The 27,080-nt window shown below is 37.8% G+C and overlaps 1 protein-coding gene across 2 annotated transcripts in view; it reads right to left on the bottom strand.

The window, feature by feature from the left end:
* GPATCH2 (G-patch domain containing 2) overlaps nucleotides 1-27,080 on the bottom strand; it is a 181,921-nt gene that overhangs the window by 124,055 nt on the left and 30,786 nt on the right. For both annotated transcript variants that reach the window (XM_065401688.1, XM_065401690.1), the window contains exons 4-5: nucleotides 21,233-21,412; nucleotides 20,311-20,390 (exon numbers count right to left, since the gene is read on the bottom strand). In XM_065401688.1, coding sequence (XP_065257760.1) covers nucleotides 20,311-20,390; nucleotides 21,233-21,412 — 260 coding nt within the window. The remainder of the gene's footprint in view (nucleotides 1-20,310; nucleotides 20,391-21,232; nucleotides 21,413-27,080) is intronic.

Here is a 27,080-nt window from a genome sequence, read left to right as displayed (position 1 = left end):
ATGTGATAGGTGAAGACAAATAGTTAGATGCTAGTTTTTGCACCTGTAATTAATTGCTTCAGAAAACAAAGGGCATTGTTAAAATTAGGACCATAATCTGAGGTGAGGTAGAAATTAGGTCTCAAAGATTTTGTGGTTCTCTCTCTCTCTTTTTGTTTCCTCCACCCTGCCATTTCCAGGAAAGAAAAATAAATAGCCACAATTTGGGTGTCAAGTACTAAGGAAGGAACCTAAGTGAATCCTAGAAAGTTACTTCAAGGAGTCAAATAAACCCAACCCTGACAACCCTCACACCTCCTTATCTTCCTGTACGACACAGGGAGCTAACAAGTTGTCTTGCATTAATTTTGTTGCTCTCAATATATTGCATTCCTCCTTTGTATGCTGTCTAAACAGACTGTAAACTCTTCAAAAAAACAATCTTTTCTTACCTTGTTGTAAAGTGACAGTATACAAACAAATAAAAACAGATTATATAACTTGCACTTGATACAATTTGGTACAGATTTCTTTTTTTAAACTCTGAAAATGTGCTTGGTTCTTTACAATTACTAAAGGACATACCTTCAAATTCAACGTCTCTTTTAAAAGATCACATTTGCCCAGAAAACACAGCCTAGCCACTATTCATTTAAGTTTTGTACTCCTATTTTGAGGGCAGAAACCACAAATGCTGATGTGCACATACACACACGTCCTCCCACCCCAATACCATGTTGTCTTGTGTTTCATAAGATATGCAGTACAGAACTATTTTCTAAATGGAAAAGGGATCTAAATAAGACTTTAAAAGATATTACAAAGAAAAGGCTTTGATCCTACGTGGTACTCTGCCCAGGCAGAGGTCTGAGCTAGTAGATCCCAAAGCAGACTCCATGTGAAAAATAATAAACACTGATTTTTTTTTTAAAGCAGACTATTAAAAAGTGCATTTCTAAATATTTTTATATTACATATCCAATTGAAGGTAGTATTTAAACAAATATTGTGAAAACTTGACACCTCTCAGAATTCATTTAAGATTTTACAGAGTTCAGTGTGTACATTTATTAAAATGGTTAGAAGACACATTGTACAGATTTACTAAAATATACCCAAAAGAGCTCTGCTTGTTTTTGACAAAAAAAATTACAAGAGGAATAACAAATCAGTAGTAATCACCACTCTATGTTAAAAGATGTATCCATTTTTAGTATATAGGCATCTTTTCTTCTATCTCCTCTATATCATAAGTACTTTACTCTCTCTTATACCACATGCACTATAGACCCTATTCTGCGTCACTGATTTTAAATTTAGCCTATAAAAATTATTTTGCATACATTAAAAACAACACTACATGAATACTGAGGTAGTAATTCAATCTTAAGGTTCTTCTGACAGGATTCAAGTTATCACTTTTTAGGATGCTAGCCAAATCCTTCTGAGTGAATTCACAAACTTCCATTGTGCAGGAGACTATATATATATATATATATTATATATATATATATATATATATATAAAAGGGAGACTGTTAACTTAAGCTCCCAACTTCTGATTTTTTTTTAAAATGTCAGGTAGTACCAGGAACTATTTTGGATTAAGTTTTTAAAAACTGATTTATTTTGGTGGTATCAGTTTAAGCTGCATCTAGGTAGCTAACAATTGTTATGTGCATACATGACAAATATGCTTACTAGTGCTAATTTCTTAACTGCTAATTTGGTTTCCCCAAATTATTATACTTTCACAGAAGGATCATTTAAGTAACCTTACCAGAAAACAAAAATTAAATAAACCAAGCTTTTGCTTGCTCTGTTCCATTAAAAATATGTATTAAGTCTAAAACAAAACAAAGAAACCACCCCCTACTTTTAGGCTGCCACCCATCCTTGCCTAAAGCGTGACCAACAGCTCAGGATAAATTGCTTATAGGATCTTGGCACACGACAGACCTATATTTTGTACCGTGTGATCTCACCATACATTTCAAATGTGATGATCACTTTTGAGAAAAAGAGTCAAAGCAGTCACAATAGAAAAACAGAGTGGGAGTCAGGAATAGCATAAAAGGACTTGGAAAATCAAATTAACAAAAAATTACCATTGTCTCTACTCCCTGAATGCAAGAAGAGACATTGGAAGCTTCAACATAAGTTCACAGTGCCACAAGACAGAGAGTAAGAACCTAATCGACAACAACATGCAAGTCCTGTGTATTGAAGATGGATAATAAGGTAAAGAATGTACATAAAGATGCTCAAGGGGCTGCTTCACACAATTGTAAGGGAGAGACATCACTTCTCTCAGCCCAAGAGATCAAGGAATGAGCCTTGACATAAGGCAGTGCCTCCTAAACTTCTTTAATGCTATCATAACTGAAGCTCAGAGACTGTTCAGGTTATCAGAGAGAACAGAGAGATATCCTGATTAATTTCTTCTAAAATCCTCTTCTTCTTCAGTGGGATTGAGAAAACAAACATTTTCTGAACATGAACCTTCCTTCTGAATGAATATTTGAGAGGCAAGAAAGGAATCTTTCCAGGGCATCAAAGCAAACTTGGAGTAATCCCAAAACAGTATTTACCAACCAGCAATCTGTGAGAGTCCATGGTAGGAGAATGTGGAAGTTTTAATACATAATAGTAATATCACAATAAATTCATTCCATGAAAAAAACCATTGTGATGGGGTGTGTCCCTGACACTGGCCCATAAGGGGTTAATAGAGCCCTAGGGAGGCTGCGCAGGAGGCAGACAATTAGAGAGGGGCTGCTAGGAGCAGCCAATCAGGGCTGGGCTGGCCCATATAAGAAGAGCTGCAGAGCAGAGCAGCTTCAGTCACTCCCTGGAGCTTTAGGAGGACCAGTTGCCTTGCAGGCTGAAGGTAGTAAGCACCCTGGACAGAGCAGTGCTGCAGGCAGAGACCGGGGGAGCTAAAGGCAGCTCCTGGTGGGCTTCAAAGAGCTGCAGGCAGAGGCCCTGAGCCAAGGGCAAAGAGGGTGCACAGAGAGGCGGCCCAGGGAAACCTAGTGAAGAGTTGGAGGGGGTGCTGCAAGCAGCAGCCTTCTACAGGGTTCCTGGCTGGGACCTGCAGTAGTGGGCGGGCCTGCCATGGCCCCCCTGCTCGCCACTGGGGAAGTGGCTAAACAGTAGCCTGCGGTCACCTCTGAGAGATGTGGCTGGACAGGGACTGCACAGATGTCCCCTGGAAGGGGAGAGCACCAAATGTGGCATGACCAAAGGGCTGTATCACTGAAGAGGACATCAGTCCTTGGAGAGACATGGGTCCAGGAGCAGAAGAGGTGATGGGTGGAGCACCACCAGAGCAAGAAGCACTGGTTAGCAGAGCTAATCCCCAGGACAACCAGCAGGAAGTGCTGCACTGGTGAGTGAACCCCATTACATCCACCCTATAAAAAGTATACATCAACAACAACATGCTCCTGTTGTACGTGAGGAGTCACTATTGAATTTGACAGGACAGAAAAACATAGCAAAGCAGAAGGAAAGACAAGAGAGAGACACAATGGTGAAGTATAAAATTTGAGTTCTCTTAAATTTGTTCACCTGGAGGATTTAAAAAAATAAAAAAAAAAAAAAAAATTGTCACAAATGACTAAATATATAGCTAGCTTTCAAATGATGTGAACAATATGTTAAGCTGTGTTAGTACAGACAGCCAAAAAAGTGTAAATTAACTAGAAAATGCAAGTCTGAGAGGCATTACTGAACATCAGAAATGTTAGTGAATTCCCTTGAGGCATAACTGCTTGTTCAATCAACACCCAATTATTTGGTGCGGCTCCAGTACACACTAATACCTCACAGAGACAATATGAGCAAATTAAGGTGAGATTAGGTCTAAGGTAACGTAGTGTGGAAGGAAGATATTAAGTACCTGATCTCTCTAAAGATTTTAGGGAAGTCCATTTTTAATTACCAAACCCTTCCCCGCCCAGCCCGTGGACAGAAGCACTTACTGATAAAGTTTGTTTGGTCAGTCTGCATAGCATCTCAAATACAAGATGTAAGTGTTTTGCTAATAGCCATGTTAATCAAGGATATGGACCTACATACAACACACAACTCTGGGCCTTTAACCTTCTTAACAAGAATGATCCAGGCATCTGGAAATCTAGACAAGTACCACCAGTTTCCTTATAATGATTAGACATACTTAAGAGGTGTGTGTTTAAAGATGCACATAAAGCTTTAAAAGAAGTCAGCTCTGTGTGAATCTGAATCAGGCATTTTGCCAAAGGATAAACCATTAATGGTTTCTATGATCTCTTCCTCAGAGAGGGGCCTGCCAAGACAAATCCTCAGAGTTATACTAGAGAGATTAAGTGAGGTCAAAAAGTCCCACCTCTCCCTAGCTGTGGGCACTTTACCAGTTTGGTAATTTTGATAAACTCTGAAAACATTTATTTCTTTACGTTTAATTAATCTGGTACCAGCAAAGTTTCTAACAGCTGGTATTGCACTTTGGCTGGTGTCTGACTTGATTAGCTTTGTAACAAGCCAACCAGTTCTGTCATCCTACTAGAATAATCTGTTTGCGAAAGTCAAGGCCATTTGAGACCTTTGGGCTATGTGTACACTGACAGCAGAGTTGGCCACTTACAGCTCCTCCAGCAAGGCAGAGTAAAATAAAAAGGACACGAGATGTACCTGAACCTGCAGGTTGTTTTTTCCCCCACCTTGAGGTTGAATTGTATCTTGAGTTTATCTTATCCTCTTTTGGAGGCATAAGAACTAATTGTGCCCCTAATATGATTTGAAAAGAGCATATAACATAACGGACAATACCTCAAGGATATAATTTATCTCTATGAAACACTGAGTCTGAGCATCAACATGTTCCCTAAAAAGCCTATATACAGGAAGCAAGAATTATTCTCCTTCCAGAACAGCACCTTCTCAACTGATCTTCATAGACCACCATGAAAGCTGTGTGACTGGATATCTGAGTGGTATCTGTTTTCACTTTTACAACCCTATCTATTTATTTGGCAGGAATAAACAGTCCCACCCTGAAGAGGCTGGTGTGAGATCTTGATTAAAACAAGTTCTATACCGTAGAGTGTTGGAATTTCTACATTATGTTTGAACATTGACACTGTTGCATTTTAAATGACTCAGACATGCTTCAACTTTTAAACAGGTGGTCTATATAGGACAAGATGACTCTCCATTATGATTCAGAAGGAAAAAGAAGCTGAGAACATTTTTTTACCTGATGATCAAACTTGTGCATGAAACCCCTCTCTCTCACACAAAAAAGAACTGATCCACAAAGCAAATATTGAGTTATTACTATGATGATACAATGGTATATAGTAAGTACTCTGTTATGCAGAGGAATTAGAAAGCCCTAATAAGTTTTTAAAATAGTTACAAAGTTGTCCTATACTTAGGGTTGCCAATTTTGGTTGGATGTATTCCTGGAGATTTCATCACATGACAATCTTTAATTAAAGATTAATCTTTAATTCCTGGAGACTCCTGGCCAATCCTGGACGATTGGCAACCCTACCTATACTTACAATTGTTAAACCAGCAAATTCATTTACAGTCTTGCATTTTCTGCCTTTTTTTTTTTTCTTTTAATTTACTCCATAAAATATTCATTATGCAACTCCACTCACGCTGATGTGTCCTTCCTTCCTTCCTTTCCACCCATGATTTGCACCTTTGTTCCTGGCATCTCCTAGGCCTGGAACAGCTTTACTCTATCTATATGTCATGCATCCTCACTCTATTACTTTCAATAATTCCTCAAAACTCAATTTTCCTCGCTTGTCTTCGCACCATTAATCCCACACTCAGGTGTTATTCACTGCCACACCAATACCTGATCATGATATGTAGATATTTAAAACAATCCAAAACAGGACAGCTCAACAACGTTAATTTAATAACAGAAAAATAAAAATACTCCCACAGCACAAATCTCCCTCTTGTTCCTTCCTCATTGACTCCCAGTTATGTTGCAGTGTCTTAGAACTCCTATGTCATCTTCCATCCTGCAAAGGGCCCTGCAAACACTGCCTCCTACCTCCATTTAGAATCCTACTGGGACTCTGCACAGGACTGGGGCATTACATTGTTAGCTCCTTGGTGCAGGGATTTTGTGTCCTTATGTTCTTAAAACACTGCACATGTGGCTCTATATTAATTAGAAACACAGAAACTAGGTAAGATTGATTTTGAAATTACAAAATGGTAGTATTAATCTAATTTGCTCTTGGGGCACTTTATAAATACAACAGTTATTTTACAGACCTAGATGTTTTCATTTTATTAGTACACCATTATGTGAATAGAACTATGCTAATTAAGGATTAACACATCCAGGATCGCGTTTTACTTCCATACTAAAAAATAATAAAAAAAAAATATTAAAAAAAAATCAACTTTTAAAAAGACAGCCTTGAACATATTGACACTATTTTTAGATGAACAGGTAAGACCTGTAATTAATGTCTGATCTTTGCTCAAGAAAACATCTGTGTAATTAGTAAAATTAATTAATTCTAATTCATCCACACAAATGATTTTCTTAGCTCTGAAATCAATCATTTCAACACCCAAGCTGCTATCAACTAAACAAATTTTCCAATAAGTGATACAGTAGATCAAGTTCAAATTATGAACGTGTCACTTTTCTTCCCAGTTGTGTCTGAAGTGTTTTCTAACATTTCCCTGTTGTGTCAACATTTTGACATTTATAGTATAAGCAAAACATGATCAGGTATTATGGAAGCTACAGTTTATATCTAGTTGTAATTACACATAATGCCAAGCTTTTCATCCATAGTTCTCGTGTAAAACAAACAAACAAAAAACCCTGGGAACTGTCATAAATAGCATTAATGGGCTGGGAACAAAGGAAATGTTTTGATTGGAGGATTTTTAAAAAATAATTTAAAACTACCTTCCCTACAACTTTTTAATATTTATATAGAAGTGCCATTCTCCCCCCTCCCCCCCTCTAAATGCCAACATATTGAAGGTTCCACCAGGAAAATGTGCTGAAGAACGAACCTAGAATTTCACACTAGGTCAGATCAGTCATTAGAGGACAATTACAAGATTTCTTAAATGAACCAGCACTTTTTTTCAAAACGTGTTTTTTTCCATCTGAGCTAATTTTAAATATTTTAAAAACATTAAAAAGTGGATGACCATATTTTGGGAGTGGTAAACACAGGAGAAAACATGATTTTCTATAGTGTTACTGCTGTCTCACTACTGTGAAAGGACAACCAAATGAGGTTTCTGCTACCTCACTGTGTATGATCACAGCTGGATCCTAATTCAAAGGGGCATTTCTGCTTGTCTGTATTAAAATCTTTTGACTAAAACCTACATATTTGCTCATTTGCTATAATTGTTTCATTTTTCCTATTTGAATCAAGGAAAAGGTCTGTGGCAAAATCACCTAATAACCTCGTAAGTGCTTGTTTTATGAATCTGGCCCTTAGTCAAGAAGTTACATTCAAAAGTCTTTTAATCACCTTCTGATCAGAATTTACTGGATTGTATCTAAGTTCAAGTTCAAGGGTATTAAAATGTGTAAAGGAGACTTTGAAAAAATGGCTGGGTTATAGATTTTAACTTCTTAACTAGAAAACTGACTCCAAATAGATTTTCTAATTTACAATGAATCAAAAGAAAAAACATTAGACCATAGCAAAAGTGGCACAAATGTATCAAAAAGCAAATGAATAAACATTTGAGAAGATTTATTATTAGAAATTGTAATAAATTTTGGAAAGATGAATTGATTTTAGTTAAAAGGTATAACTGACAATTTATTGGGCGGGAAGATGCATTATTTTCCAATTGTTATCCACCTACAGTAAAACTGATTTGTGTCCTATTGTATTTTATGGAAAAGGAGAGAGCAACTTTCAGTGATTTAGATTAAATGTATTAATCATAACCAAGCACTGTGAACTATATATCTACTATTAAAGAAGATTTTTGACATTTAATTCTGTAGCAATATTTTGGCTCTGTACCACTCTTCCTAAATCCAATTCCTGCTACAGTTGGCAGATTTCTCCCTTTTAATTTTATGAGGCTTAAAGTAGCATTTAACCACCCATGCGGTAAATAATGCAGGATTAGAAATATTTAGTGTTTTGTTTCCCTTTCAAGAGTACTAATCCATCAAACCCAAAAATATTTTCTTAAAAATTTCTGTATTTTAGTAATATTTAACACCAAATACAATAAAAACTAAAACATTAAATAAAGTATCACAGTCTTAATACATTTGTTTCCCTAAACCATTTCCCCCTAAAACTATTATAATAAAAATGAAATGAAAAAAATGCATATATAAACCTGAAATAAAATCTCACTTAATAGCGGTTAAGATAAAAATCAGATACTGATTAGCTTAAATGCCACTGAGAAAAGCACAGTAAACAACTCACAATTCTTTAACATTGTACACAGCATGATAAAGAAGCAAACTATGATTATACTGTCAGACTCTTAACAATAAGATACTTATTCTAGTCTTCCAAACAAAAAAAATCTTAATGTAGACCAAAATACATGTTCAGTGTAATACTAAAATGGTTTTCTGACTTTCTGGAAAAATCCAGTTTTTGTTGCAGTCTCATTCTTTTTCTGTTGCTCAGACTAGTGTATTTACTATACAAAATCTGCCTTATGATAACCTCCTTCAAGTAATAAATTCTTAAACTTATTCTATATACTGTAAATTGTCTTTAATGTTTCACAAACAATTACATATATGATTACAGTTTGTTAAAAAAGTTAAAGCAACATGGTACTTAAAAAACCCACACTTCTAATTTTATTTTTTTTAAACCTAACTATAAAGTGACATCTAAAATGATTAGGCTTGAAAGATTAGAGAAAAAAATTATATTTTCTTTATGCACTGGACAGAACTCTAATCTGACCTTGTTTCTTTCTTTTCCCTGCATTGTCACTCTGTTTCCCCTGTTTATAAAGGTCTGCCACAAAGTAAAACGGGAGAATAAGCCATTCTTTAAAAAACAGAATATGACTGTAAAAAAATAAACTTTGCAAGACTCCCAAGCCTTTTGAGAGCAAGGTGTAGTACCTGGTACTACTTTTAACTCAGTTGTATTCAATTTCCTATATTTCAAATTAATAGTGTCCCTTAAACATCTCACAATAAATTGGGACATATTTGTACAAAGTAGCTTTCTAAGCATGCCAGTTTCATAATTTGGTTTTACTGTATATCCTATCAATAAATCGTAAGAAAGCTTTAAATGTTATGTAGAAATAAGCAACCCATCTGGACAGTCTAGACATTTGATCTAAAACTATTCACTTGGAAGGTCATTTTATAAAAGGTTTTAATATAAAAAGGAAGGTTGACATAATGGTTATTCAACAGATGACAGTAAGTTAGAAAATGAATGGGTAAATACATATTTCTCAAAACTGAGAATTGAAGTTAAATTTCCTTGCTTTTTAATAATTTCCAGAGATGCCATTCAGTGTTACAGCAATACAGATGCTCCCCGTTCCGGAACGTCTTGCATAAGTCGAATTTTGTGTAAGTCGGGAACGTATACCCGACAATTACGTGCAAAAAACAAAACAAAAAACCTTACGCAACTTTTTCTGTAAGTGCGGATTTGCTTAAGTCAGGTTTCCGTAACCCGGGGAGAATCTGTAATGAAAATAACTCAAATAGCTATAATAAAGTTATTCTGATAATTGTAAATGGTGGTTTCAAAGTCAACAAAAAAATATTCAGACAAGGAACTAGACAGTTAATCTATAGAAAAAATAGATTGTTCAGAAGTCAGTTTAAGTCTGTAATTCACTCAAAGGACTCAAATTGCAAGGGGCCAAATAGAGCGGGTTTTTTTTAACTGCATTAACTATTTGTATTTGTTCTTTAGCCATCCATGGTTACAACAAGGAGTCTGAAAACTTGATAAAAATTCATATGGTGTCAGTACAGAAAACAATGATATTAATCTGTTTTCAAATACATTATTCTGACATTTCAAATGGAAAAACCAATGTCTAAAACCAACATACAAGTACTATGCTACAAGGATTTTCCACTTTCCAGTGACAAACCTTCAAATCTAGGATTATTAGCTTACTAAGAGTCCTCCATGTAATTACCTTTCCACTGCATGGTTGCTTATTTATCATACATTTTCTTTTTAAAAATTACTGTATCAGTCTACATAATTCTTTATTCTATCTTGATCTTTGCTATTGGCCAAATATAGAATATATTAATATAAAATATTCACTTCTGAAACTCCTTCCATCTGAAGATCCCAAATGGTTGTACCAATAATCGAATACATCTATAAGCCAATGAAGGAAGAAAGGGCCCTACTGAATTCAAGTAAATATCACAGCATCCACTACTGGTAAGCAGAAACTGTTTATCAGCACATACCAACCCTCCACAAAATATGAAGAACACCATATCCCTGAAGTTGCAGGAAGAATTTCAATAGGCAGAATAGTTACCAGTGCTGGAATCTGGGCAGGATAGAAAGACTAACACTCTGTATTAGCCACTACAAGTGGTCAGAACCTCAGTTTTACATCTGGTCTGAAAGTTTACCTTTTGCAACATAAGGTCTCTAATGACATATTGTTACACTGGTTCAGTGCTGACTCAGAGGGAAAAGTAATGAATCATCTATCTTATTGCATTACGTATGTTCCTTGCAAGTCACCCACACTAGTACTCACCCTGACTGAAGCAGCTTAGCTTGTACGATATCCAGAACCACTGAATAAAGTGGTATGGCAGGTGGCATGGACAGTAATGAAAAAGTCCTGAATGCCAATCAAGGCTTGACAAAGACACCCTCTGTGGTATTGGGAAAGTCACAACTTCTTCCTCTGTTTCTGCGTCTGTAAAAATAGGTAAAATACTGACCTACCTATCTAATACAGGAGTTAAGGATTAGATGTTTGTAAAAAAGGCTCTGAACATTACACCTGGGGGAATTCTGCACCAAAAAATTAAATTCTGCATATTTTATTTGTCAAAATAACAATATAATCATGCCAACTTCAATTACTTTGATAATTTATTTCAAAATACCTGTCAGCAAGTATGTCTGTAACAATACAGACAAAGATTCAAGAATTTTTTTTTTTTTGGACAAATAGTCCTTACCAGGCATATTGAGACAGAGCTTTGTGTAATAATAATTCATTTAAACTACAATACAGAAACATATTTCCTGCATCCCTCAGAAGCAGTGCAAAGGCTTGGGGGAATCCAGAGGAGATGAGGGAGAGGGAAGGACCCTCCGAGTGAACCTGGATGGTTGTTGGGTGTGGGTGGGAGAAGTATGGAACAGGTTTTTGGGAGGCAGAGAGAGGAAAGGATTGTTAGGGAGTTGGGGAGCCTCCCCCATGCAGACCCTGGCTGACTCCTTGCCTCTCCCATTCTGTCAGGCACATCTGCCCCTGTCCCCATATCTCCCTGTAGTGCTCCTCTCCCATACACCTCCCTCCTCATGTGGTCCCACAGCACCCTCCCATTCAGCCCCTTGCTCAATACTATCACCCCACTAGCTCCTGTGCCCCCGCCCCAATCTGACTCCCCTCCAGCCCTTCTGAAGGCCACTCGGTGTGACCCCCAGCAGCTGTGTGCCCCGTGCTGTCCGTCACATGTCTCCTCACCTGGCCCCGCTGTGAGAAAAGCAGCCTCTCCCCTCATCTTGGGCTGTTTGCTCCCACTTGGAGCTAGCTACCTTCTCTTCTGGCACCACAGCAGCCTCTGGAGGGCAAAGGGTGTAATTGCAGTGCCTCTCTAGCAGAATGCATATTCAGCTGCAGGGTGGGATCTGCAGGGGACATGAATTCTGCACGTGTGGAGTAGCGCAGAATTTCCCCAAGAGTAGAACATGAAAGGCTACATAAGGCCCATGTTTCATCATTATACATTTGCATTACTGTTTAAAAATTTCTGGTGCAGAGATCTCAATCCTGCAATCCTTTGTCATGAAGTAGTGCCATAGACTTCAATTACTTCCATGAATAAAGACTGCAAACTTGGGTTCAGTGACCGAATACCAGACAAGTCAGTACTAAGTAAGTTAAAGATTAGTTTCAGCCGTAAGTGTGACCTGTATTTTAAAAATTAAACAACATATAGAGCTACTGTACATGCCAAACGCAAAAAGTTAACAGGATGCAGCATTGTTGTAACTATGTTGGTCCAAAAGTTAGCACGATGGTTATAGTCAGGAGAAATACAAAGTGGGTGAGATAATATCTTTTATTGGACTAACTTCTGTTGGTGAGAGACAAGATTTTGAGCTTACACAGAGCTGTTTTTGAGGTTAGTAGGGGGATTTGGCTCAAAGAATTTTAAACACTGCAAGAAAAAAGTCTACTCTCAGGGGGTGGTCAATTTTCCTTTGCTTCAGTGTTTGGGAAACAATATTTAATTTCATATATCACACACACACACACACACACTTTATTTGCAAGCCATCTTTAAGTCTGAATTTCACAACTTGTTTTCTAGGTCTTTCCTCCCCCATTTAGGCTTATAGGACCAAATTTTCAGTGGGCCTGAAAATTAGATCTACAAGTTTGTGAGTACAAAACTGATGTACTTGTAAATGTTTGCAGGCTCAGTTAAGGACATTCACTGAATATCTGACCCTTAATATATCATTTAGTTTCTTTATGTCTGAATAATTAAGGTCACACATCCCCCCCAAAAAATCAAGGAATTATAGTAGAAGAACATTTATCTCATTTTATCTCCTGCATAGTATTTTGTAGCATGTGTGTATTGCACACACATTAAAAACAGTGTATAATAAAAATATACACTGTACTATATGTACAAAAGCAAAAATATAAACTGATATCGCTTTAAATCACAATCCAAATTATGAAACATTCTAATTCCCAGTTTAGATATCATGGCAACACATTTAAGGCTCCTTTATATAAAAACATCTGAAACACATGACGTCTAATCAAATCAGGAAAAAAGTATCAGTAGCTCAGCTGCTAGTATAGGTCTGGAAAACTAAAAGGAAATGCACAGGAAGACCATACTGTAATAAAATCCTTGGAGTTCTACACAGTATTATGAGTATGGAAAGCACGTGTTTCAACAGGCCTTGTCTAGATTAGGCATTTTAGCCACTGGTGGCTCTATACCAGTGCATAACCCCACAGCAGACAGACTAATACAGTAGAACCTCAGAGTTATGAACACCAGAGTTATGAATTAACCAGTCAACCACACACCTCATTTGGAACCAGAAGTAGGCAATTAGGCAGCAGCAGAGAGAGAGCGACACACACACACACACACAAAAGCAAATGCAGTACAGTACTCTGTTAAACAAACTACTGAAAAAATAAAAGGAAAGCAGCATTTTTCTTCTGCACAGTAAAGTTTCAAAGCTGTATTAAATCAATGTTCAGTTGTAAACTTTTGAAAGAACCATAATGTTTTGTTCAAAATTATGAATATTTCAGAGTTACGAATGTTCTCCATTCCCGAGGTGTTTGCAACTCTGAGGTTCTACTGTATCACCGTAAGCCATTATTTGTTCCATGCAGCTTATCACTGCTTGAAAACAGGGTAAACCTGCACCAATCAAATCACAGTTTATATTGGCTTTGCCTGTACAGTTTTGTGGTTTGCCCCAGATCAGGTATACTGATGGCTGGCCACTGATCACTATAGTCAAGAAAAATACTGAGTGTACATAATGCCAAAGTTGAAAGTGTGTTCTCCTAGGTTCTAAGGCTCATACCTGAGATAAAAATGGATTAACAGAATAGCGCCCTCTATTTCTTTAGTGAAGAAAAGAAGTTTATATTGAGTACTGTATGTCCAGAGATGAAGAGCTTGCATTAAGGTTTAATATTCTGAAATCCAGCAAAAGGCATGAAAAAACAACCATAAAGATACACTAACAGTCTCAGAACCAAAATGACATTTTAAGTCGGTGGCAAATTCCAGAAGCCTGGGAAACAGCTGGGGAGGAAGACAAAGTGTTTCTTTTTTATGGTAAATTGCAGAAAGTGGGGAATAATCTTGTTTCTAATTCTAATTTCAAAATCAGAAGTAACTATTCTTCTCTTCACAGACATAACTATGATAGTAGTTTTAAAAATAAATTGAAGCTCTTCCATGAGAAAGATGCTCATTCAAGGGAAAAAGATCAAACATTCAGTATACCATAGTTTAGAAGTAAACTATAGAGTAATTGTAAAAATTCATTTGCATGGCCAAGTTAAGATGAATTAAAAGGGAAAACTACTCAGCCTGACAGTTCATAGAACTTGTCACCCTGAATAAATTTCTAAGACATGTTTTCAAAAATGTAATAAGCCCACCTGGAATTTCTGAGACTAGTCCTGGAGGCAACCACCTTACTGAAAAGTTATGACCAGGGTTTAAATACAACTGGAGCTGCCTGGAGCAGAATAGTAAATATTTTCAAATCCCCTAGGAGCTCTGGCGCATCTCTCTCTGCCCCCTCCGCGGGCTAAAGCCCCGAGCCCTCCACCCCCACAGCTGAAGCCCCGAATGGGGAGGGCGTGGGGGGCTCTGGGAAATAATGTGAGAATTTAAGCCCTGTTGCACCCTTTTTGATACTGTACTAGAAGAGATTTTAAACCAATTTCCAACATGGCATTAATATTAGGCTCCTAGAAGAAAGTTATTGTTTAATATTTTAAATAGTAAATGATTTGATTATTACTTTAACAATTGAACTTTAACCAGAATGTCCAATATGAACTTCACCTGCTGTAGAAAATTGATTATTTTAATAATTGGTATTATGCAGTTGTGCTTAGAAATATATTTTTGTATCTTAATCAGTGCTGCATGGAAAGGCCTACCTGCAGTTGCATGGTAATATAGAGTTATCTCTACAAAATAGCAACTAACTGACATGTTAGTCAGACTTACTTTTTATTAAGCACCAATTGCACTAGGTGTTTTATTGGCATGTTTAAAGACACTGTTCACATCCTGAGTTTACAATCTGGGTAAACACCACACAAAATACAAGAAAGGGGAAAAAGGCAACATGGCATACCAAGTAAAAAAAAGTCTTTATGTAAGCTTTATATATTATTCTTCCTTTGCCTTCTGTAATCACAATACATTCCCATGCCCATGAGAGAGAGAGAAACCAGATTATGATTTCACTGTTGCAGACTTCAGTATACAAAATAAGTGGTAGGGAAAATTAAAATTTGTAAGGATATTAAACATACATAACTCCAAAGAACTCCGCTTCCAAAAATTCTGGAATACCTAATAATATATTTTATGAAGTTTTCATAGCCTGATTTTTTTATGTACAAAACCTCCTTTTAATAACTCGCAATTAGAGATTAGTATTCTCATTTTTTACCTGGGTTTCATTATTCTCCTCCACCCCCTGCCAAAAAATATAAGTTCTTTGTTCCGGATCTCACATTTTCAATTAAACCAGACCCAACTTTTATGCAAATGAGTCAAATGTATATTGTAGATTTTTAATATCCGGTAGGGCAAAGTTTCATAAGTGACCACTATTTCAATTTATTTAAGAGTTAGGTCTCTATTGGTTAAATGGACTGACTCAGAAGCAGTAATGGTTTGTGGTGACCATGGAGGAAATTGAGTAGAAGAACATGTTCCATGCATCATTAAATACCCTTTGGTGCTGCATTAAAAGTCAGCTGAGTAATGTGTTACTTTAACTACCTTTAACTTTATGATTTTTCACTGTATTTTGGAATTGATTTAAACAAAATTAGTGTGTTAGTAAACTGAATTTGGTTTCCGATTTTTGTGGCTATTGTTTGGCTCATGAATTATGACCTCAGGGGAGCAGAGAAAGGGTAGAGTACTACTTCTGCCTGTTTGCAGGATCGCTGGCACAAAAAAGGCTATGGTCTCCCTCAGACAAGACCCCATACTAACTAGTAAAGGTCAAGGTGGGCAAAGGAAGCCAAGTGACATAAGATTGAGAGGTTTTTTTAAGCTTTCAGACCCATCATAGCATATCTAAAACTCAAGCTACTTAAAGGACCGCCTTCAACATTTTAATCAGTAAAGTTGTAACCGATTCTTATTCTGACACTACTTTAAACCAACCTGCTTACTATTTGAATGCAGCTTGTGTATCAGTTAGAGAACAATGGACCTATGGGGTACAAGGAACCATTATAATTAAAGTAAATTTTATGATGGGTCAACTAAGCTGTTAACAACACAGGTTAGAAAAAAAATTGTTAACAGTATTCTATTGGGTTTTCATCATGACAGTCAGAAATGATACCTGAGTAGTAGCTCAGCTATGTCAATGAAAGTGAAAGCTTTAAGGAAAATGCATTTCAGAATTTATTCATGGTGACAGGAGCATTTTATTTTGTGAAATATACTTCTGGTTTGAGAAAAATGGGTTTCTTTTAATCATGACACCTACTACTAGATCCTCTCTCTCAAAACCTTCTCTTCAGACTTACAACCCTCAATCTTTTTTGTTCTTTAATTGAATTTTTTAATACCCAATTGTATGTTGTAGGGAAATATTCCTTTGGATAACAGACCCCGTTATAGCTCTACCACCATTTCACACAATTTTCAAGTTATTTTAACCAGAAACATATTTTTAGAAATCTCTAAAGAAATTCTATCAGTTCTTCAATTATAGAAACATTAGGAGCAGAAGCACTTAAGTTTGCTCTCATAAAAATTCTCACAGCGAACAGTAAAAAGTGACCCAACCCCACATAGAGTCCCTCAAAATCATGAAATGGCATGCAAGAGATGTGGGCCTCTCCAAAGCTGAGCTGGAGGTTTTTTCTCTGAGCACACATCATCTCGAGGCTTCTGCTAAGATTTTCTGAGAAACCTGTGTCCTACTTGGATCATATTTTAAAAAGAGAAAAGCAAAGAAACCAAAGGAAATTGAAGCAGAAGTGCTCTTCAACCAGATCTTGAGGAAACACACCTCTCAAATTTAGCTTCTCATTTATTGTGTCTCCTGAACAATAAAGACAAGACCAGATAAGAAATAATGATGTCAAGGCTATATTCAAAAGAGCTTAAATACCATAGCAGGATTCTGCCCAAACCAAACAGACTAACAGTAGCATAGCAGCAATTCGGAGTGAGCTCAGGGCCTGAAATAGGCTTATATTAGTATCAATTCCAGGACCAGAGACTAGGGCTAGCAAGGAAGATATGGCAGAGCCCACAGGAAGTGCAGCTTGTATAGGTCAACTCTTTTTACAGCTTAGGGTACTGCTATTTCCTAGATGCCAGGCCAGAAAGAAAGCGGAGTTAGCAAGAGGCACAATCAATACTTAGGGCTGGTCTACACTTGGGGGGGGGGGGGGAAATCGATCTAAGATATGCAACTTCAGCTACGCTATTCGCGTAGCTGAAGTAGAAGTATCTTAGTTTGACTTACTTGGCTCCCTGGCCAATTCCGCTTACTCCTCCTGCCAAGGTGGAGTATGGGCATCGATTCAGGGATCGATTTATCACGTCTAGACGAGACGCGATAAATTGATCCCCGATAGACATGGCCTTACAGAACACAAAGCTCATCACAATTACAGCCTATTCCCTGAAAAGTGAAGTATCTGGAGCCAAGTGGAGTGTGGCAATACCAAGGGCCAAGAGCAGGAGCATCGATATTTTAACATTCACACTCATTTCACTAGAAAACTTGCACACAAAATGATGAAGATATTATATTAACACAATGAGCACCAAGATGAGCAAAACATTTGAAAAGCTTTATTTCCCCCAACAGTAAGAACTGTCAATTTCTAGTAGCTTTAGTTCATACTATTTTTCCCCCCCCCATCGATTAAGCCTTTTACTGACATACTAGTAATTGAAACTAAAAATTAGACATCTGGAATTGACTGAACAAAAACATACCGTTTTGATCTAGTTAAGGAAAACAGGATCCACCTATTAGTTTGATAGCAAAAATATGTAATTGAATAAAGAGAAGCAGAATTTGGATTCACAATTCTAAAAAATGTGAATGTCATTCATTTCAGTATTTATACACTGGCATACCTCACTGTAGAATGTCCATTTCCCCCCTCTTCTTCTTTTCAAGTCTGTATCACTGCTCTTGAGCAGATATCACAGACTCATCTCCGTTAAAAATGAAAGAATTAGGTCACCATCACATTCTGTTCAATGGGTTGAGTCTGCAGTATTCTTCTTTGCTCAGGATATTAATCTTTCTAAAAGCATTCTAGCTCTTCAGTGTAACAATCTAACAGCAGTAATTACTTCTTGTTCTGCATTATCAGATGTTGCAGGTATTATGATTTTTTTCTTTGTCACTGGATTGGTGTATTTAAAAGATTTTATTTGAAAATCACTCATTGATAAACAATCTTGTGTGTTCTGACATAAAGAACCAAAATTTCCAAGTTGGATGTGATGGGTGTGTCTGCAAAAATAACCGGACACCCAGGATGCATGCAGATCAGGAACCTGTCCAAGCTCACAGCTAGCTGTACATTTGCCTGATATATACTTCCCCCTCCCCCCCCTTTCAAATGTGGAGCTTTGCAGGGTATTTTACCCTCCTTTGAAACTGTCTCTGGGAACATACCACACAGTCAGAATATTATGTAACAATAAATTTACCATCTAGAGATAATTCAGTTATCTTTCTTTAATGAATAGCATGCAGTTGTCATACAGGAAACTACTTTATTATTAATACACATGAGGTTTTCTTGAAAAGGAGATAGGTGCTTATAACAATCCACAACTTGTACCAGAAAGCAACAGATCTCTTGTTATATATACACATATGCAGTATTTAATCACCTTTTTACTATTTAGAGGGGAAAGGCAGTTTTTAAGGTGGTTAAGCTATGTATCATCAATACCATGAAGCTAACCTATCAGTTGTAATAGCTCCTATAAAATACCAGGGCGAGATTGCAATAAGACTTGAAAATGGGCTACAAATCCCAGATATGCTCAAGTAAGCAGTGAACCAAAAATAAAAATACGTAGATCTGAAACCAAGAACTAGATAGCATTCATCTAATTCACGACCACTAAAGGTAGAGTTCATAGGCCAAGGTTTTAAAGTGTCTTATTCAGCTCTGAATGGCAATTATTAGACAAAGATTTCAATTACAAAATTTCCCTCCTTCCAAAAGGGTTAAATTTCCAGTATTGCTTTTCTATGCTCTGCATATGTAATACCTTTTAGAGTTTCCATCATCACATTATTCTAATGAAGCAAATTAACAGTGTTCTCTGATAAAGACGTTAGAGGATGAGGCTGAAGGCCTTGGAATTTATCATTCTAGGATATGGTTACTACTAGAGAGAACCCTCAAGTTATTGTATTGAAATGAACTCTCCTTGCTCTCCATTCGCCTCTCAACTCCCATTCTGATAAAGAATTACAGCTCACTTCTATGAGTGTTTTTTTTAAACATTATTTTATAAGCTGTCTCTCCACCTCTTTCTTTCACTCTCCCTCCAAAAAGAGTTTTCAAACCCATACAGCTTTATTTGAAAAAAGCAGAATTGGGAGTGGAATGGGAGAGGCAGTGATAACTGGTCTTTCTCCCTTCTTTATCAACTTTGTTGTTCCTACAACTGAGGGGACCTTTAATAACATTTGTGCTTAGAGGCTCTGGGGATTTTGTGATGTGCATACATGAGTATTAGATCACTAACTTCATTTTAACATATGGCCTTAAAAAAAAAAAGATACAAAGTTGAGGGTGAAAGAGATGAGAGTACTCCACAGAAAAAAAGAACAGTACATTAATCCTATGCGCCACATACACTCAGTGTCAGGTGCATTTGAGTACCTTATCAGTTCTGATGTTCCTTTACAAAAAGACAAGTAAAAATAATCTCTCCCTACAATGTGATTTGCTTTAGATAAATATCCCTTTCTTCACATACATCTGCCATATACTGAAATGTGTATTTTTTTTTTTAACCTTTCTTCCCCCTACAGTTCATAATGTAAAGCATTAAGGAACAGTCTTCTAATTAACAGTTTGTTTGGATCATTCCATTATAATATCAGTGTTGGAAGGAGAAGAATTAAAAACAACCAAACATAAAAGTGTTAGAAGAACTAGTTTATAGTAGAGTCTTACCATTCTAATTTGCATACTGTAAAAGAATGAATTAATTCAGCTATATACAAACATTTAGGATATCAATGAAAGGAGGAATATGCATTTGGTTTTTGGGTTTTTGTTTTGTTTTGTTATAATGGAAAAAACAGTTCAAATTGGTTTGAATGAAAAAAAGCACGCCTACCAATGCAGCTGGGTTTCCTGAAACCTTTTTGATGTTCCTTGCTGGCATTCCATGAAGATGACTAAATCTACTCTGGAAACCTACAAGCAAGCATTAGAGCTCAGTTTAAAAAATATTTTATATTACAGACAATCACATTCCTAAAGGTACAGTAGGAGATATGAACCAAAAGGAATACAAAATATTTTCTTTGAATAACAAAGAATATTTTAATTTGTTAATTTTATAGCTGCACCATTTTGTTTCATTTCTAAAACTATTGAATTATTTTATGAAAGCTATTGAATTACAAGTTTTGGGGCTGATGCTGCAAACCCTGACCCACATAAAGGGTACATTTGCACTGCATCAAGGGTTGCAGATTTGCAGTTTGTCTAGACATACCTGTGCTACCTTTAATCTAACTAGCTTGCTAAAATCAGTAGTGAGGACACAGAGGTGTGAACTTTGGCATAGTCTGCACAAGTGAGTACATACCTGGTGTCAGGTGGCTTTGTGCAACCCACACCGAAGACTGAGCTGATGTTGCAGCACCCTCACTGCTATTTTAGCAACCTAGCTAGATCAGGTATGTCTATACAAGCTGCAAACTACAGTTTGGACCCGACTGCAATGTAGATGTTCCCAAAAAATCCACTGATGTCACTGCAATCAGTGGGACCCTTTGTAGGAGTACAGGTTTGCAAGATAAGGGCCTAAGAAAAAAATCAATTTCGTACCTCCTGAACTTTGCAATCATTGGCAAATGGATCTCTCATTTCCAGTCTTAGCACTGCTCAAAAAAAATTGTGAAAATTCTCAAGCTAATGAAACTTCAAGATCAAGACCAACCACCACACACTTTACATATCAGATGCAGACTAGAGACATCTTTCCATTGAACCCAAGCTACTATATTATTCTGCCTTTGAGTGTTACTGACCTCTCTTCCCTGAATGGGACATAAGAGGGAAAGCACCAGTTAAGATACTTTCAAAGACTGGATCAGGCAATTCTTTCTCCAACTCCGTTGAGTCCTGTTCCCACCAGTGACCGACCCCAGTGATTCCACACGCACCGCCAGATTCATTTTCATGAAACCAGTCACTCTGCTCATCATCACCTGTGTAAATATAATAAACCACCCCCCCCCCCAAAAAATACAGGTTTATTATCCACAGAAACCACACTTGTAATCACAATCTCTTTTTTTTGCTTTATAGTTGTACTACAATTATTTGTATATAACAACTCTGCTTGGAGAATAGGTTTTAATAGCATGACAAGTAATGCCATCAATAAGAACACATAAAATGTAATGTTTTAGAACCAATTTAGAAATGTGAAAAACAATAATAAACTGGTTAATCCTTTGGCGATAACTGCAGGGAAATCCATTTAAGTTACTGCTCTTTTCCCATTAACAAAAAACAAGCCTTAATCTCCTGCTGGGAATTAAAAGGTATAAAACTGTGAAACCAGTTCTTTGCAGCTGATAATGGTATATAATTAGCTTAATTTCATGATTTGTATGGCATGTAAAAGGGGGAAACAATCATGAACAGATGTGACTAAATAAAATTAATCTGATTAAGTTCATTAAGAAATAAGTTTTGAAAAAGTTGATTTTAAATGAAAAGTGACAGTACCATGAAATATACTGAGAAATGCACTGTATTGCATTTTGAAGTTGGTCATTTTTAACAAAAATATTTTATGGACATTTTCAGTAAATATTAGAGAGACAATGGCAAAAGCAAGAAAAATTCAACATTAAGCATCAAAGTCTGCCTTTAACTAATCTGATATAAAAAATAATCCCCTCCCCCCCCCACAAACATTTAATTAAAGGTGAACTGCTAAGTTTTAAAAACACTGTTTTGTACAAACACGTAGAGGTAGTAAAAAAGAAGAGTACAGAGCACTGTATTTTAAACAAAAGTTTGAGACGATCATTCTATCATTGAGGTCCTGAGCTGCTAATTCCCCACTTACTTGCCTCCATTTAGTAGGAAATCCGTTAAATCTGACAATATCCTCTTAAGACTTCACTAACTGTCCTTAAATCCAGGAGTTTTAAAAGAAGTATGCTATCGGACTCGTACCATGCCTGGTAGTGTAGTCGTATATAACCCATCTTTAAAGTATCCAATTTGTTCACCATAACTATTTCCATGTATAAAACTGTACTGTGCCTTTCACGCTTTTAAATCTGCAAGACTACACGAAACACACCTTACATGAATGTTTAACAAACATTTTAATATGTATGGGCTAATTTATTCATTTATATTTGTTTAATTAAATAGGTGGCTTTACACAGTCAAGTTTATGTCAGCCACAGAATAACCTACATATCAGATGTAGGTTGTGAAGTATCCAAGCATATTTTAATATTTGAATATGGGATAATCTGTAACATGATCAGCAATTTGTTACTTCCACTTCGATTGTGCTAAATGTCGTCGTCACTCTGACGAGAAAAAGAACACATTGTCATGAAAATCCAAGCAGAGCCTTGAGGAAAAGTGGAAAAACAGATATTATAATAAATAATCAACAATTCAATTTTGTAATTCAAATGTGAGGCAATTCCCCAATACCAGGCCAAGCATAGCACTACTGACAAAGTGCTGGTTCTGGCCTGGGTGAGTCCAGCGTTACAAGCATATTAAGAAGAATCAAAACATCTTGGTCCCTTATGGATTAAATGATGGCCTTAAAATCCTCAGTGGTAACTACTAACACCAAAATTGATAGGTTCCAGAAAAGGGTAAGAGAAGAAATAAGAGGGGGGAAAAAAAGTCACCTGTAGAATGAGCAGTAACACAGAAGAGGGGAGGATGGGGAAGTAGGAGGAGGAAGCTGGAAACAGGGATTTTTTTGTACACTTAATGTCTATCAAGGAATTCAGCATATTTCAATCTCCCAATTCTCTCACTGGCACATATCTATTTTGCTGTGACTTTTCACAAAGTCTGCCCCTCATTAATTCTATCCTTGCCTTCCTCAAGGTCAAGCTAAATTTCTCTCTATGGATCTGACCCATGATGATCCTCAACGGAACTAGAAGAATAGTGGTGGACAAAAGCATGCAAACGTTTTAGCTAATTTTGTACTATATTTCAATCTGGCTCTATTCAAATCCCTTTCATTTAGTTTTTCACAAACTTTTGTACCAGTGAAATTTGTTCAAATATTTGGTTACAGAAAGTCGGTTAAATGAAACAGCCTATAAAAAATGAAATTTGTGAACAGAAAAAAAGGATTAAGCAATACTAAAAATGACTTGTAATTAACAACTCTGCCAAGCTCAAGCCCCAACTAGTGGGACTTATGATTCAAATTAGGCTGATGTCTGGTATGGAGAAAAGCAGAGTGTCTTGTACCCAGATTTAAGTTCAGAAACTATGGGGGGGGGGGAGAAATAATGAATGGCTCACTGGTGGTTAAACATGATTTGTAAACAGCAATCTGCTGCTCAATTTTTGTGATCACAGAGTAACTACATACTTCCATCAAGCAACAGACTGCACTGCAAGTTCTTCAGCATTAAAGAGACTGGCTACTACTGGTACTCTATAGTAGGTAGAATAACAATACTCAAAAGGAAGTTAAGTATAATTATTTCAATTTTGCTTATTGGGAAGCTACTGCACAAAGAGATTAAGTAATTTGCTCAAGGCTACACAAGAGGTCCATGGCAGAACTCGGAACAGAACCCGAGCCTCCTGACTTTCAAGATGATGTTTATTTGGCCACCTACTCATATCTACGTCTTTGACTGTTTAATTAAGGGTATGTCTACACTGGCAGAGTTACATCACCGGCAGTTACATCGCCGCTCAGAGCGCTGAAGGGAAACTGCTGTTTTGTGTTCACACTGTCAGCTGCCTGTGCAACAGTGTGTTCATACTTGCGGCACTTGCAGCCGTATTCGGAGCGATGCACTCTGGGCATCTATCCCACAAAGCATCTCTTCCTCTTCTGCCGCTAAGAGTGTGTCGCGGGGCATCCTGGGTCCTGTTCCAATGTCCCATGATGCATTGCTTCGCATCCCAGCAATATGCTTCCGTCTGCATTTGGCACCATCTTTCAATGGTTTGTGTACTGCGCGCTCTGCCTCTTCGGTCTGCAGGAATGGATCCCGCACTGTTGAACAATATGCTGCTCACTCTCACTAACACGTCACGAATGGCAATGGAGTTATTCCTTAAATTACAAAGGCAAGAGGAGTTTGACATTCATCTCGCCACATGTAGTAGCTACGACACAAGATTGCTTGTGGCATTCACAGAGGTGATGACCACAGTGGAACGCTGCTTTGGGGCTCGGGAAACAAGCACTGAGTGGTGGGATCATGAGCAGTGGCTGCAAAACTTTCGGATGAGGAAAGCCACATTCATGGGACTTTGTGATGAGCTCGCCCCAGCCCTGCAGTGCAAGGACATGTGAATGAGAGCTGCCCTGCCATTGGAGAAGCGCATGGTGAATGCACTGTGAAAGCCGATCGGTCGCTAACCAGTTCAGAGTGGGAAAGTCGACTGTTGGACTCGTGTTGACGGAAGTGTGCAGGGCCATTAATCGCATCCTGCTCCGAAAGACAGTGACTCTGTACAATGTGTGTCACATTGTGGATGGCTTTGCACAAATGGGCTTCCCTAACTGCAGAGGGGAGATAGATGGCATGCATATTCCAATTCTGGCACAAGACCACCTAGCCACCAAGTACAATAATTGGAAGGGGTATTTCTCTATGGTTCTCCAGGCGCTTGTGGATCACCGTGGGTGTTGCACGGACATTAACGCAGACTGGTCCGGAAAGGTGCATGACGCATGCATCTTTCGGAACACTGGCCTTTCCAGGAAGCTGCAAGCTACTTTCTTCCCGGACCAGAAGATCACCGTAGGGGAAGTCAAAATGTCCATTGTGATCCTGGGAGACCCTGCCTACCCTTTAATGCCATGACTTATGAAGCCATACATGGGGAACCTTGACAGCAGCAAGGAGCGGTTCAACAATAAGCTGAGCAAGTGCAGAATGACTGTTGAGTGTGCTTTTGGCTGTTTAAAGGCCCGCTAGCGCTGCCTATATAGGAGACAGGATCTGCTTGTGACAATATTCCTATGCTTATAGTCGCATGCTGTTCACTCCATAATATTTGTGAAAGGAAGGGTGAAAGTTTCATTCCGGGCTGGACCGCTGAGGCTCAACGCCTGGAGGCTGAATTTGAACAGCCAGAGACCAGGGCTATTAGAGGGGCGCAGCGTGGGGCCATAAGGATCAGGGATGCCTTGAGGCAGCAATTTGAAGCTGAAAGCCACTAATACTTGTTGCTATGCTCGAGAGTACAGGGCTTGTAATGCTAGAAGGTTTAAGAAAACTGCCTGTTGCTTTGCAGGGCTTTATTTTCTTTTAATTAATGGAATAAAGATTTCTTTCAAACCAAAACAATTCTTTTATTAAAAAACAACAACTAGAGGAGACAAAAAAAAAAAAATCAGCACTGGGGATGGGGGAAGGAGGGTCCCAGGAGGAGGTGGGGTCCCAGGACAGTTAAAGTTTTGTGTATCTCCAGGGATCATATCCAACTTTGTCCTTTGGAGTACAGTGCAGCAGGTACTGTACTTCAGCAGGGCTAAACTACAGAGGGACAGGTGTTGAGTGCAGTGGGTACAGGGAGTCCGCAGGGCTGGGCTGTGACAGGGCAAGAGTGGAGTGCAGCGGGTACAGACTAGAGCCAGAAGGTCTACTCCCATACCCCAAAGACCACTATTTTAAAAATATAAAGCATCATAAATGCCATGAGGCACCTTTAAGCCAGCTGTTAGATCCCAGAGCAGCAAAAAATTGAAGCCTCTCCTTCCTTCCCATCCCCTGACAAGATAGCAGCTGAAGAGGAGAGGGGAGCTGTTATGGTCCTACTGAAAAGGGTTGCAGATGACACGATGGAAATTAAGTCCACTATGTTCACAATGACAGCTACAATTACATTTGACTCTTCCCTGTTAAATCTGACTGGGTTTGTAAGGGAGGCTGAGGGACTTGTATCTGGCACTGAAGATCAAATCTAGGTATCCAGATTCAAATTCAGCAGAATATCAGTGAGATCAGCTCCTTGAAAACAAATTGGAAACATTTAAGGTGATCCTTGTGTAGTAATTTGCAAATTCTGGGGGTCCTGGAGGGGGATGAAAGGGGAAATCCCTTGAGTTTGTCCCCCAGTTCTGTGCAGAGATTGTAATTTACCAGGGGCATAAAAGTACTTTGCCCCAAGCCTGCCCTGGCACTAAACCAAATGCCATTATTGTCCATTTCCTGAAATTTATTCAAATTAAATTTATTATTTATTTAGTGTATTATGTAGAAAGCTAGGGAGAAGAATGAATGCTGAAGTACTTTTAATCCTAGGATCATGATTTTTCAGGACCTTGCTTGACATAGTGTGGAACACAGTGCTGCCTTTAATAATGCAAGGAACATGGCTAGCTGCAAAAAGTCCTTAAATACTATATACACCCCAGCCCGATATAACGCGACCCGATATAATACGAATTTGGATATAACGTGGTAAAGCAGTGCTCTGAGGGGGGTGGGGCTGCGCACTCCGGCTTATCAAAGCAAGTTTGATATAACGTGATTTCACCTATAACGCGGTAAGATTTTTTTGGCTCCCGAGGACAGTGTTATATCGAGGTAGAGGTGTACTGTTTCAAGCCATATTCCATGTACAGCATGGAGAAGAGACCCATGTCTTTCAAAAGCCTTAAGAGTCAGAAAATTTCCTTAA

The sequence above is a fragment of the Emys orbicularis genome, chromosome 3 (assembly GCF_028017835.1).
Source record: "Emys orbicularis isolate rEmyOrb1 chromosome 3, rEmyOrb1.hap1, whole genome shotgun sequence".
NCBI classification, from domain to species: Eukaryota; Metazoa; Chordata; order Testudines; family Emydidae; genus Emys; species Emys orbicularis.
This window is presented reverse-complemented; position numbering and strand designations above follow the sequence as displayed.